The sequence below is a fragment of the Oncorhynchus mykiss genome, chromosome 12, assembly GCF_057628025.1.
Source record: "Oncorhynchus mykiss isolate SJ-2025 chromosome 12, ASM5762802v1, whole genome shotgun sequence".
Classification (NCBI taxonomy): domain Eukaryota; kingdom Metazoa; phylum Chordata; class Actinopteri; order Salmoniformes; family Salmonidae; genus Oncorhynchus; species Oncorhynchus mykiss.
Genome location: NC_143033.1, coordinates 39,623,698 through 39,638,630, shown reverse-complemented (window position 1 = coordinate 39,638,630; position 14,933 = coordinate 39,623,698). Strand labels below are relative to the sequence as shown.

Sequence of the window (14,933 nt, the reverse complement as noted above, 5' to 3'; positions counted from 1 at the left end):
TGCTGTCTGCGGACTCGATGCTGCATGTCCTTTGGTGTGTGTGTACGCTGTGGGTTTTCTGGTCTGCTGTGGTCTGTCTTTAGTTATCGGTCGGTGGCTTATCTCAAACAGCAGCTCCCCTCCGAGAAAAACAATGTCTCTTCCTCTCTCTCTCTTTCCCCTCTCGCTCGCTCCCACTCTCTCCCTTTCATCTCTCATTCTATTTCTAGCTCATGGACATTGCGTATGTGCGATGAGGAGAATCCACTGGTGTTTGATAACTATTGGCCCAGACAGTGCTTTCCAATCCCCTATTTAATCAAGTAGCGTTCTTCATTTCCTTGTTGCACTCGGATGTTTCCCTCCTCTGCAAACCTTGCTGTTACATTTCCCTTCTTACATCCCTTCAGGACAAAACTCAACATCCTCCATTTAATTTATTTTCATTTCATTTGGTTCCCCAGCGTCAGCCCCAGCCATCTGAGTGGCAACTCCACTCTCCTGTAGTTAATTGCTGTGCTATGAATATAATTGTTGTTTGGCCTACTTCTTCACCCAGCGAGTGAAAAGCAGCTTCACCTTCAATGACAATTCTGCCGGTCTATCTCGTCCCTCTCTCACTCTACACACCTCTTTCTTTTTCTCTTCCTAATATTTGTTTGGTGTGTGCAGCAAACTGTGAGTAGCATTTTTTAGTTACTTGTAGAACTTTAAGAGCTGGGATGTCTGTCCTGCAAATACTTTAGGTCAGAGACTGTATAAAAGTTTGCAATGCACTTGATAGCATTTGGTTAGCATTTTCTATGGGATTTTACATGTACTTGTTAGCTAACCTTCAGATTAAAAAGGCTCAGTGGGGTTTGAAAATAGCGTCCCCTTGTGTTCAGTGCTGGTATTACCGAATATCCTTGTATGGCACAAGGTTGGTATGAAGGTATGACAATCTGGATACCGCCCAAGCCTAAACCTATATGTAAAATGTAGCTCAAGAGAAAGTGCATGCTCTCATCCTTATTGCTGCTTCAAGTTCAGAAGCCTACCTCTCCTCTCCTAGATGGGCGTGCAAGAATAGGTATGTGGTATCAATTAAATAGAGTAGGCTATAGGCCAGAGTTCCCCATCTCGCGGCCCAAATTTGGTCCTCAGGGGGTTTTTTTTGGCCCCCCAAGTATTCAAAAAATATTACATAGAAGAAGAAAAATCTAGTTGATGATCCCTGTTCTAGGCTATGGATGGGCGGGGCAGTTAACTTTCTAAGGAAATGAAATTCCATCCATCTGCCTTGCTGTCCATCCATATTGAAATCAACAGGCTAATGCATTTCAATGGGCACCTAATGCCTGGATTTGTTCAATATTCGATAAGCCATCACTTTTACACATACTGTGTGGAAAATGTAATAGTGCAGTGGTTGGCGGTATAATTTTGCATACCTAATAGTGTTTGATAACGAGCTTAGGGGCCAGGTGTGTGTGTGTGTTTGTGTGTGTCAGGGTGACGGGAAATGTTTAATTTACCGGCCATTTGAGAAATATACCGAATCCATATTCATTGGGTGCGTAACCCATTAAGGTGTCCACCCACAGTGATCAGAATGACAGAAATCACATTTACATTACGGTAATTCATCTTAACAGAACATGTAACTCCTGTAATGAAGCAGACAATAAAATGTTATTTTAAAACATTTGCCAAAATGCAATTCGGGGGAAAACACCAATTCTAAACAGTGCACCTGATGTGAGTGGTACATGAACGAAATAAAAATGTCCTTAGAAATGTAGAAAGAGGGTGAATCTAAAGATGCCACAACTAGGATGGGTTGCTAATATGACTAGGATTGTGGACAACGAAAGAAAATGTATACGAAAACAAACAGAACAGGAGAGAAATGGCATATGAGGAAGAGGAAGTCTTTCATAGGCAGCGTGTGTGGCAAAAGGCCTAGCTGATTATTGAGTTGCGGATGTCAGTGAAACACATCTCAACTATGTGTGAAGATAATGTGTCTTGAGTATAATTTTAAATGTTGAGACAAGAAGAAGGGGAGGGGTGATTGGCAAAGATAGCCTATAGCATTCTCTCTCCAAAATGCATGCGCTCAGCTGTCTCCAGCCAATTCTTGCACATTTATTGTTTCATTTGGGGCTCCCGAGTGGCGCAGCGGTCTAAGGCACTGTGTCTCAGTGCTAGAGGCGTCACTAAAGACCCTAGTTTGATCCCGGGCTGTATCACACAACCAGCCGTGATCGGGAGTCCCATTGGGCGGCGCACAATTGGGCGGCGCACAATTGGCCCAGTGTCGTCCGGGTTAGGGGAGGGTTTTGCCGGGGTAGGCCATCATTGTAAAATAAGATTTTCTTCTTAACTGACTTGCCTAGTTAAATAAAGGTTAAATCAAATATAACTGTGTATAATTCCCCATTACATAGGTTACCAGTAGTAAATGTACCGTTAATCCCCGTCATTTGGATACATTAATTTCTGTAAATTAATTGTATTATTAATTAGGCCTACAGTCATTTACCGTTTTGATTCTCGGAGTGGAAACGTTGTTTGGAGAGTTTGTCATTGACACATGTAACAGTATTACTTCTGTCCCTCTCCTCACCCCTACCTAGGCTCGAATCAGGGACCCTCTGCACACATCGACAACAGTTACCCTCGAAGCATCGTTACCCATCGTGCCACAAAAGCCGTGGCTTTAAAAAAAATACAAAATACAAAATGCAAGCAGAAAGAAAAACAAGGTCATCAAAAACTAACACATTTATCAGTAATAAGGTCCTCAATCAGCTTTCTGAATTGCCCTAGAGCAGGGGTCAACAACTAGACTGAGCCACAGGCCGTTTTTTACTTTGAGTGGATGGCCGGGGCTGGAACATAATTACAAAAATTTTGTAGACTGCAAATTGACCACAAGAAGCTCAAACAGATATAATATTTGACTAAAACATAATAACTTCAAACCTTGCTTACATTTGGATATGATCACATGTCCCTCTAATATGCGTGGAACTACTTGGGACCAGATTTGCCAAATAAAAATCACTTGGTGCTGATTTCCTGGTGTTTTTACAGTTTTTTTAAATGTCCAACTGTCACGCCCTGACCTTAGAGAGCTTTTTTATTTCTCTATTTGGTTAGGTCAGGGTGTGATTTGGGTGGGCATTCTAGTTTTCTATTTCTTTGTTGGCCGGGTAGGGTTCCCAATCAGAGGCAGCTGTCTATCATTGTCTCTGATTGGGAATCATACTTAGAAAGCCTGTTTTCCACCCTAGTTTGTGGGATCTTGTTTTTGCATAGTTGCTGTGGAGCCTACAGAACTTTACGTTTGTTTGTATTTTGTAGTTTTTTTTGGTGTCATTTGAAAATAAAGTCAAATGTACGCCTACCACGCTGCACCTTGGTCTCCTAACGACGGACGTAACACCAACAATTTTTTGTTGTTATTGGGGAGGTCAGAAACCTTGGGGGGACCAAATAAAACCACCTGCGGGCCAAATTTGGCCGCCAGTTGGGGAACTCCGCCCTAGAGGCACCCGAACATCAAATTTAAGAACATTTTAAAGATATTTTTTTAATAAAGGTGCAAGACAACTAAAAGCTGATTTACCCAACTCATTAGAGACAAAATTAATTTCCAGAGATGGCAATCCCTGAGACTGGGTGTGGTAAATCATGTGTAAAGTTTAGTAATGATGTTTGGTACAGTGGGACTTTTTGTAAAAGGGCTTTACACAGTTGAAGTCGGAAGTTTACATACACTTAGGTTGGACTCATTAAAACTTGTTTTTCAACCACTCCACACGTTTCTTGTTAACAAACAACAGTTTTGGCAAGTTGGTTAGGTGCATGACAAGTCCACAAGTATTGTGGGAAGCTTGTGGAAGGCTACCCGAAAAATGTGACCCAGGTTAAACAATTTATAGGCAATGCTATCAAATATGAATTGAGTGTTGTGAACTTCTGACCCACTGGGAATGTGATGGAAGAAATCAAATATTAAATAAATCATTCTCTCTACTATTATTCTGACATTTCACATTCTTAAAATAAAGTGGTGATCTTAACTGACCTAAAACAGGTAATTTTTACGAGGATTAAATGTCAGGAATTGTGAAAAACTGAGTTTAAATGTATTTCGCTAAGGTGTATGTAAACTTCCCACTTCAACTGTAAATGAAAACATACCAATGTATCAACCTAAGTGACATCAAAGAAGGCCAACCAATTTTCTGGTTGAGAATGCAGTGGTGAGTACTAAAATTGTTGCCCGCAGTGCGCTATGATCAACTGCATCTAACGGTTTTAATGAAGTGGCAGCTGCGTTCATATAGATGATGTCACCATAGTATTTGACCGATAGGTACGTCAACTGAATAACCGATGTCTACTATTTAGCGAGTAGCAGGACCTATTTCTATGGAAGAATCCTCTTTTTTTCCCTCAGCTTCTTAACTAACTCATCAATATGCTTTTTAAAAAGACAGCTTTTCATCTATCCAGATGCCTAGATTTTTGTAACCACGGACATGATCAATTTGGACACCATCCAAAGTACATATGCTTAAATCATTAGACTTATTTTTATGCGCTCTAAAGAACATATACTTAGTTTTACCTGCATTTAGTACTAATTTCAGGTCAATCAAGTTTCTGTAATATGATGAAGGCAGACTGTAGTTCCGATAGAGTCTGGTCAACTGTGGGGGCAATAGCATACACCAGCATAATTGGCATACAAGTAAGCGCTGGTTACAATATTTTTTGGAGACATTGTTAATGTAAACAGTCAAAAGTACAGGACCTAGAATCGACCCCTGCGGGACACCTTTTGTAATATTCAGGAAATCTGATTTAACACCATCAGTAGATATAAATTGAGTTCTATCTGTCAAGTAATTTTTAAACCATTTACATGAAGCCTGATCTCAGCTAATTGAGGAAAGCCTCTGAATTAGCAGTGAGTGATCAACATTACCGAAAGCCTTTTACAGGTCAATGAAGGAGGCAGCATAATGTTGCCTTTTATCCATACAGTTAACCACGTCATTTATAACTAGGGATGCACTAGAGATAGTGCTATGACCTGGTCTAAAACCTGACTGGTGTACACTTAGAATACATTTCAAAGATAAGCAAATGAATCAAGGATTATAATATTTTAGCTAGGCAAGAAAGTTTAGAAATAGGCCGATAATTATTTAGGTCACAAGGGTCACCACCTTTGTGAAGGGGAACTACATGGGCCGCCTTCCAAACCTTGGGGATAGTACCAGATATAATCGTCAGGTTAAAAATATGGGTTAATGATTCAGCAATCAGGGGGGCAGAGAGCTTCAGCAAAAATGGATCGAGCATATCAGCTCCAGTGGATTTTTATTAACATCAATCATAAGCAAGGCATCTAGCACATCAGAGATAGTAATTTGTTGAAATGAAAACAAAGATTTACTAGAGGTTGACCGGTACATTTTTCATTGTCTTTTGTCTACTCCATGTAAGCAACGAGCATGGGTCTGGTTTCTCTGTCTTGTTAATGTTGAGGGAGCGTGCACGCCTGAACACGCATTGAAGTAGACTACCTGGCCTGCTGCGCGCAAATGTAGGAAAGTGCCAATTTGTTTGATTTCTGACTGTTTTAACTCACCATGTCCACCACTAATAAGCTGAGCTTCTCAGTAATTCTTTCTTCACCTCACACAGTAAGTCAACGAAGTCTGTTTTTTTTGTGAATGATAGCCTAATAGTTCCTCACAGTAGGCATATTTGAAAAATCATTCCAACAATCTCCCCCTCGATAATCACCAAGCCTTGGTGTGAAAAAGCAAACTATCATCATCTGATGATCCCATGTATCCAGTTGACACGTCATAAAATACCTGAGTAGTTAGTAGTAGAGAGATGAATGTGATTGAATTTTCATTAGTATAATTTCTAGTGTTTTTATTTGTAGGCTTTATGTATTTTTACTTAGTTAACAATGGAAGTTGTTAACTAAGTAATGTGAAAAAATAACAAACGGAAAAGTGGCGCATGCATATGTATTCACCCCCTTTGCTATGAAGCCCCTAAATAAGATCTAGTGCAACCAATTACCTTCAGAAGTCACATAATTAGTTAAATAATGTCCACCTGTGTGCAATCTACAGTAAGTGTCACATGATCTCACACACACACACACACACACACCATCCATCTGTTCTGAAAGGCCCCAGAATCTGCAACACCACTAAGCAAGGGGCACCACCAAGCAAGCTGAACCATGAAGACCAAGGAGCTCTCCAAACAGGTCAGGGACAAAGTTGTGGAGAAGTACAGATCAAGGTTGGGTTAAAAAAATAATAATCAGAAACTTTGAACATCCCACTGAGCAACATTAAATCCATTATTAAAAAATGAAAATAATATGTCACCACAACAAACTTGCCAAGAGAGGGCCGCCAGCCAAAACTCACAGACCAGGCAAGAAGGGCATTAATCAGAGAGGCAACAAAGAGACCAAAGATAACCCTGAAGGAGCTGCAAAACTCCATAGCGGAGATTGGAGTATCTGTCCATTGGACCACTTTAAACCATACACTCCACAGAGCTGGGCTTTACGGAAGAGTGACCAGAAAAAAAACATTGCTTAAAGAAAAAAATAAGCAAACACATTTGGTGTTTGCCAAAAGGCATGTGGGAGACTCCCCAAACATATGGAAGAAGGTACTCTGGTCAGATGAGACAAAAATGTTGCTTTTTGGCCATCAAGGAAAATGCTATGTCTGGCACAAACCCAACACCTCTCATCCCCCCAAGAGCACCATCCCCAGAGTGAAGCATTGTGGTGGCAGCATCATGCAGTGGAGATGTTTTTAATCGGCAGGGACTGGGAAACTGGTCAGAATTGAAGGAATGATGGATGGCCGCTAAATACAGGGAAATTCTTGAGGGACACCTTTTTCAGACTCTCAGAATTTGAGACTGGGACTGAGGTTCACCTTCCAGCAGGACAATGACCCTAAGCATACTGCTAAAGCAACACTCGAGTGGTTTAAGGGGAAACATTTAAATGTCTCGGAATGGCCTAGTCAAAGCCCAGACCTCAATCCAATTGAGAATATGTGGTATGACTTAAAGATTGATGGACACCAGCGGAACCCATCTAACTTGAAGGAGCTGGAGCAGTTCTGCCTTGAAGAATGGACAAAAATCCCAGTGGTAGATGTGCCAAGCTTATAGAGACATACCCCAAGAGACTTGCAACTGTAATTGCTGCAAAAGGTGGCTCTACAAAGTATTGACTTTGGGGGGGGGGGGCTTTTTTTGTCTTATTTGTTTGTTCCACAAGAAAAAATATTTTGGATCTTTAAAGTGGTAAGCATTTTGTGTAAATCAAATGATAAAAACTGCCAAAAAAAATCAATTTTAATTCCAGGTTGTAAAGCAACAAAATAGGAAAAATGCCAAGGGGGTGAATACTTTCGCAAGCCACTGTACCAGCTAATGGAAACCCTGGTGTGTGTGTTGTGCATAGTCATGGTCACCTCTCAATGCTGATACACACGTGCACATCAAAGTAATTTGAGCTGATGGGCAGAGGGTAGAGATGCACTACAGGGTCCAGGGACAACTCTGTCTGTCCACCTTTGTGCCAACCTAAATAACCACAGGCTAAAAACCCTAACAGGCACTTAAATACAGCATTTAAGAGGAACATTTCAAGTCCAACATAATCTGTAAAGTTACTCCAAACTCAAGCCTCAGAGAAACCGAACATCAGGAAAGAATCTGCCTCTACCTCAAACACTCCCCAGCTCTTGTTGTGGCCTGGTATATTTGGAGACATGGGAAAAAAATCACTCCTGGCTGATATTGGCACGGACAGGGTGTTAAAACAGCCCAGAGGTCACAGACAGAGATAGGGAGAGACAAAAAGAGAGAGAGGGAGTGAGACAAAGTGAAAAAGAGGGAGAGAAAGAGAGACAGGGAGAGAGAGAGAGAGTGAGAGAGAGAGTCCCATGTGTGACACCCTAGCATACGCAGCCCCACACTGCCACTGTCTGTCACAGCTGTTCCTCTGAGACCCAGCTACCAATGTGGGCAAAAACACACACATGTACACGTACACACCATAATGAACGGTGGAGACTGTGGGGACACACAAATACACACAACCCATGTACACACGTGCACACACACACACACACACACACACACCATAGTGAATGGCAGGGACTGTGAGGGGACAAACAAACACACTAACACACCATTTTTGTTGTTATATTGTTTGTATATTGTTTGATTTTTACATTTGTATGACTGTGCTTGTCTATTAGTGTATCAGTGTTTTGATGCGTATGTTGCTTTTTGTGGACCCCAGGAAGAGTAGCTGCTGCTTCTGCAAAAGTTAATGAGGAACCAAAAAATCAAAATAAACTGCTTCTTTAGGTCACTGACCAACAGTATTCAGGTTTGAGAAGAGTCTCCAGGAAGAATATGTGGTCCCTTCTGAGTACTAGCTTGATTTGTGTTCAATGGTGTAGTGACAGCTCATTGTCTACTGCTAAATAGCACGTACCTGCTGTACTGGCAGTAGCCTCTCTTATCTATACTGCTCCCATCAGCCACTGTACCCGTGAAGCACATCCAACTGACCTTGGTAACCTATCCCTCTGAATGCAATGTGTCCTTTGTTTAGACAAAGCCATTTGGATGACCGGTTAGCTACACAAACGAGTGGTTTTCTCCATGGGGGGGACCTGAGGTAACCGAGGAGGATTTGATCTAAGTGAAAGGCTCCTTCTTTTTTTAACTGGCTGAGGATTTACATAAAGCTGCCTGCTAATCTGTTAGCATTATCCTAATATGATCCCAGAGCCCATCTCCTTTCCTTCAAGTGTAGCAGCAACCATAGAAATGCCCTAGATTTCCCAACGTCTTCATAGGTACAGATCTAGGATCAGTTTACCATCCCCCCAAATACTAACTTTAACCATTAGGGAGGAAATGCTAAACTGATTGTAGATCAGTATCTGGTGGGACTTTGTCCTACTTCTGGTTTGGTAGCCACATGAAAGCCAGCACTGTCAAACAGTATGGGTGTCACTACACAGGCCTGTTGTATCCCAAACATTATGTGATGCCTTGAGGGTTCATTCATCCCACCATGTGATGGTGTAAGGATCCATATCGGGATGGTGCCCGTCCGCAAGCCCCTGCCCACGCGGTGCCCATCACTGGTGCCAAGGTGAGCTAACACCCATGCCAAGAGCCACCATAGACCTCTGGAATACAGTGCATTCGGAAAGTATTCAGACGCCTTGATTTTTTCCACATTTTGTTACATTACAGCCTTATTCTAAAATTAACCTCATCAATACCTCATAATGACAATACCTCATAATCACATTTACAATGGGCTCCAAAATTACTGGCACCCCTGACTGCACAAACAATACTTTAAAAAATATAAATAATATAATTATAGAGATAAACTCAAAATACCAACATGTGAGAAATACTGTACTTTATTTATGTTTCAATGGAACCAACCAAAATCATACAATTATTTAATACAAAATAAATATCACCAAAATCAAGGTTTCATAATTATTGCCACTCCTCATTTAGTACCTAGTGCAACCACCTCTGGCAAGGATAACAGCATGGAGTCGTTTCCTGTAATGTTTGACAAGGTTAAGGAACACATTTGGAGGGATTTTGGACCATTCCTCTATGCAGATCCTTTCAGGATCATTCGCATTCTTGGGTTTGCCCTCTTCAACAGCCCACAGGTTTTCGATTAGATTGAGGTCCGGCGACTGAGATGGCAGAACATTTATTTTGTTGTCACAGAACCATTTCTGTGTGGGACTTGAGGTATGTTTTGGGTCATTGTCTTGTTGGAAAGTCCCAGCCTTCTGGCAGAGGCAACCAGATTGTCAGCCAAAATTGCCGGATACTTGGTGGAATTCATTAATTAAAACAGACCCAAAACATCACTGACCTACCACCATATTTCACCATGGGTATGAGGTGCCTCTCCTTGTATGCATCTCTGTCTTGAAGCCAAACATGCCGATTCTCTATCTGACCAGAGCACCTTCTTCCAGTCATAATTTAAATGACATTTGGCAAACTCCAAGCGCTCGCATCTGTGTCTTGGGGTCAGAAAGTGCTTTCTTCTGGCAACCCTTCCAAAGAGCCTGTGGTTGTGGAGGTGGCATCAGATGGTGCTTTTTGAAACCTGGTCACCCCAAGACGCCACCAACGCCTGCAATTCATTCACAGTGATTCTTGGGGATTTTGTTGCTTATCTCACCATCTTCCTCCCTATCCTGGAGGGCAACATGCATTTGCGTCCTCTACCCGTGAGGTTTTCAACTGTTCCATATCTTTTGAAAGTTTTAATAATTGCCCTGACAGTGCTCAGTGGTATATTCAATCGTTTGTGGATCTTCTTGTAGTCATTACCAGATTTATGAAGGTCTACGACCATCTGTCTCTTTTGAACTGCCAGTTATTTTGTTTTCTTCATGGTTGGATGACAAAAGGGATACTGCATGTGTGTTACCTCATTTTTATACCCTAGTGAAACAGGAAGTGATGTAATGGCTCAATATAGTTCCTTAAGACTTAAATAAGTGGAATTTAACTCCTGGTTTAATTTTGGTAGATGTTATTTACAAAACTCTTTAAGGGTGCCATAAATTGTAAAACATTGATTGAGGACATTGATTTTTTTTAAATCAGATGATTTTGGTGGGTTCCATTGAAACATTAATAAAGTACAGTATTTCTCACATTTTGGTATTTTGAGTTTCTCTTTAATTATATTGTTTATATATTTTTAAGTATTGTTTGTGCATTGCCAGTTAAGGGTGCCAGTAATTTTGGAGTCCACTGTACATAACTATTCAGACCCTTTACTCAGTACTTTGTGAAACACCTTTGGCAGCGATTACAGCCACGAGTCTTCCAGGGTATGACGCTTCAAGCTTGGCACACCTGTATTCTTCCCTACAGATACCCTCAAGCTCGATTAGGTTCAAGTCCGGGCTCTGGCTGGGCCACTCAAGGACATTCAGAGACTTGTCCCGAAGCCACTTCTGCATTGTCTTGGCTGTGTGCTTAGGGTCGTTGTCCTTTTAAACCTTTACCTCAGTCTGAGGTCCTGAGCAGGTTTTCATCAAGGATCTATCTGTACTCTGCTTTGTTCATCTTTCCCTCGATCCTGACTTGTCTCGCAGTCCCTGCCGCTGAAAAACATCCCCACAGCAGGATGCTACCATCACCATGCTTCACCGTAGGGATGGTGCCAGGTTTCCTCCAAACGTGACGCTTGGCATTCAGGCCAAATAGTTCAATCTTGGTTTCATCAGACCAGAGAGTCTTGCTTTTTCATGGTCTGAGAGTCCTTTAGGTCCCTGTTGGCAAACTCCAAGCAGGCTGTCATGTAACTTTTACTGAGGAGTGGCTTCCATCGGGCCACTCTACCATAAAGGCTTGATTGGTGGAGTGCTGCAGATGGTTGTCCTTCTGGAAGGTTCTCCCATCTCCACAGAGGAACTCTGGAGCTCTGTCAGTGTGACCATCGGGTTCTTGGTTACCTCCCTGACCAAGGCCCTTCTCCCCCAATTGCTCAGTATGGCCTGGGGGCCAGCTCTAGAAGGATCTTGGTGGCTCCATTTAAGAATGATGGGGGCCACTGTATTCTTGGGGACCTTCAATGCTCCAGAAATGTTTTGGTACCCTTCCCCAGATCTGTGTCTCAACACAATCCTGTCTCTGAGCTCTAAGGCCAATTTCTTTGACCTAATGGATTGGTTTTTGCTCTGACATGCACTGTCAACTGTGGGACCATATATAAACAGGCGTGTGCCTTTCCAAATTATGTCCAATCAATTGAATTTACCACAGACTCCCATCAAGTTGTGGAAACATCTCAAGGATGATCAATGGAAATAGGATGCACCTGAGCTCAAGTTTGAGTCTCATAGCAAAGGGTCTGAATACTTACATAAATAAGGTGTTTAGTTTTTAATCATTATTTGCAAAAGTGTCTAAAAACCTGTTTTTGCTTTGTCATTATGGGGTATTGTGTGTAGATTGATGAGGGAAAAAATGTATTTAACCTTTCTGAACCACCCATACCGGATCCAGGATAATTGTCATCAGCAACGCTGAATAGCATAGCGCCACAGTCAAATAATATAACTAGAAAATATTAATATTTATGAAATCACAAGTGCAATATTGCAAAACACAGCTTAGCCTTTTGTTAATCCACCTGTCGTCTCAGATTTTGAAATAACGCTTTACAGCGAAAGCAATACAAGCGTGTGTAAGTTTATCGATCGCTCGACAAAACAATAAGTACACTTAGCATCAGTTAACTTGGTCACGAAAATCAGAAAAGCAATCAAATTAATCGTTTACCTTTGATGATCTTCGGATGTTTTCACTCACGAGACTCCCAGTTAGACAACAAATGTTCCTTTTGTTCCATAAAGATATTTTTTATATCCAAATACCTCCGTTAGTTTGGTGCGTTATGCCCAGGAATCCACCGGTAAGAGTAGTCACGACAACACAGACAAAAATTCCAAATTATATCCATAATGTTGACAGAAACATGTGAGACGTTTTTTATAATCAATCCTCAGGGTGTTTTTCAAATATCTATTCGATAATATATCAACCGGGACAGTTGGCTTTTCACTAGGACCGGGAGTAACAATGGCCGCCTTTCTCTTTTGCTCACAACTCACTCTGAGAGCCCCCACCTATCCACTTACGCAATGTGGTCGTTCACACTCATTCTTCAAAATAAAAGCCTGAAACTATGTCTGAAGACTGTTGACACCTTGAGGAAGCAATAGGAAAAGGAATCTGGTTGATATCCCTTTAAATGGAGCAATGGGAGGCTATGGAACATGGAGTTTTCAAAATAGAAGCCACTTCCTGGTTTGATTTTTCTCAGGGTTTCGCATGCAATATCAGTTCTGTTATACTCACAGACAATATTTGGACAGTTTTGGAAACTTTAGAGTGTTTTCTATCCTAATCTGTCAATTATATGCATATTCTAGCATCTGGTCCTGAGAAATAGGCCGTTTACTTAGGGAACGTTATTTTTCCAAACATAAAAATAGTGCCCCCTAGCAATTTCAGAATAAGGCTGTAACGTAACAAAATGTGGAAGAAGGAAAGGAGTCTGAATACTTTTCGAATGTACTGTAGATTCCAGGCCGGGCACCATTAGTGCTAATTCCTAGCAGATCCGCTAAGGCTGCCTTTGAAGTTCATACCTCTTTAAGAGAAACTGAGGCTTGGGATTAACAAAAATATGGCTTGTTTGTTGTTCACATACATTGACAATTACATAGATCAACATTGAAGGGAGTTGTCTCCCTTCAACCATTACACACACACTCATGAATGCACGCACACAAGCGCATGCAGACATAAACACAAACGCATGCATGTGAAGGAAGTACAGTACTCACGGTTTCTCCAGGTCTGTGTGCGTTTGACTCCGTGTGGACGTCGCTACACCAGGTAAGTCAGACGCTCCCTCTCTCCTGTCCTCTGTCTCTGTGTGCCGAGTGTCCTTATTTCCCGTCAGCCTCCCAGCAGAGTCACAGTGGTCCTGGTCCACCTCTGCACCACATGTCATTCCTGAGAGGTCTGGCTCAACAGACACCACTGCTAATGCTGTCTTCTCCTCCTCCTCTTGTCCTTCTCCTCCCTCCTCTGCCTGCTGCTGTTCCTCCTGCGGCTGGGCTCCTCTGGTTGGTTCAGCCTTGAAGTGGAACAAACTCCCTAGTCTCCTGAAGAAGGCATCTAAAGGGGGAGGAGGTGTGGGAGAGCCGGGCCCCAGGGGGCTCACCGGAGAGCAAGGGGAGTCCACTGAGGGGGGCGGGACGAGGGGCTGGTCCTCGGAGGACCCCCCAGCATCGTCCAATATGCTGCTGCTGCCCTCTCCTCCTTTCTCCTTTCTCTCTCTCTCTTCGTCCTCCAGTGCCTCTCCTGGCACTCCTTCCTCTCTTCCGTCTCCCTTTTCTTCCGTGCCTTGGAATGCCTGGAACCACAAGAGAATGACACAGAATGAGAGAGGGGTGTGTGAGAGCAAATAAGATTAACTTTCTCAGCAGCAGGCTTGCCGCTGACACAGCATTGCACAGCAGCACCCTGGCAAAAATGTAGAACAGGGGGCGAGAGAGGAGTAAGATTCCTGTGAAATTCCGGTAAACTCTTTCTCATTCCATCGGCTGTGCCCTCTATAGCAGAAGCAGCAGCGGCACTCTAATGCAAATGTGTCTATGGAGCACACATCTCTCCCCTCCCCCATAGCCCTGCCCACAATGCGGTTAACCCTCTCAGCACCGCAGCAGCCAGCCAGGGTCGTAAATGAGATAGAGCCCTTGTTTACAGCTTGTTGCACATACGCATGTCCCCGCAGATAGCCATGTGAACCGATGAGTCATACAGAGGGAAAAGAGCACCACATGCATTTGGGCAATTCCACATTAACAGAGTGACGCTGAGACTAACATTTTAACACAAAATGTATGCCAAGCAAAAACTATGGATTGCAAAGTTTAATAAACCACACACCTATATGCAGAAGTCTACTTTTAACAATTGCCACTGACAATTTGACTAAGACACATTTACTTGAGGAACAGTGCAGATGCAAAGTTTAGTAACAGAATGACAGTAAAATCTCCTTAAGTTTTTTTTATGTGATGTTATTGTTATGTTCCATAAATTCTTAAATATCTACTCCAAATTATGATTCAAAGATGTCTGCAGAAAGAATGGGGTGCTAGCTATGACATGAGACCTGGAGTTTGAAAAAATCTATTTTGGTTATTGAACTAGAGTAAGTGAAGTGGATCAACACCCGATAATAGAATGAAGGTAACAGAATGACATCATGGGTCCTTGATCTGTACTATACA

General features: G+C 42.2%; 1 protein-coding gene across 2 annotated transcripts in view; it reads right to left on the bottom strand.

Moving 5' to 3' along the window:
• LOC110537574 (uncharacterized) overlaps nt 1-14,933 on the bottom strand; it is a 79,150-nt gene that overhangs the window by 44,519 nt on the left and 19,698 nt on the right. For both annotated transcript variants that reach the window (XM_036937537.2, XM_021623723.3), the window contains exon 3: nt 13,476-14,050. In XM_036937537.2, coding sequence (XP_036793432.2) covers nt 13,476-14,050 — 575 coding nt within the window. The remainder of the gene's footprint in view (nt 1-13,475; nt 14,051-14,933) is intronic.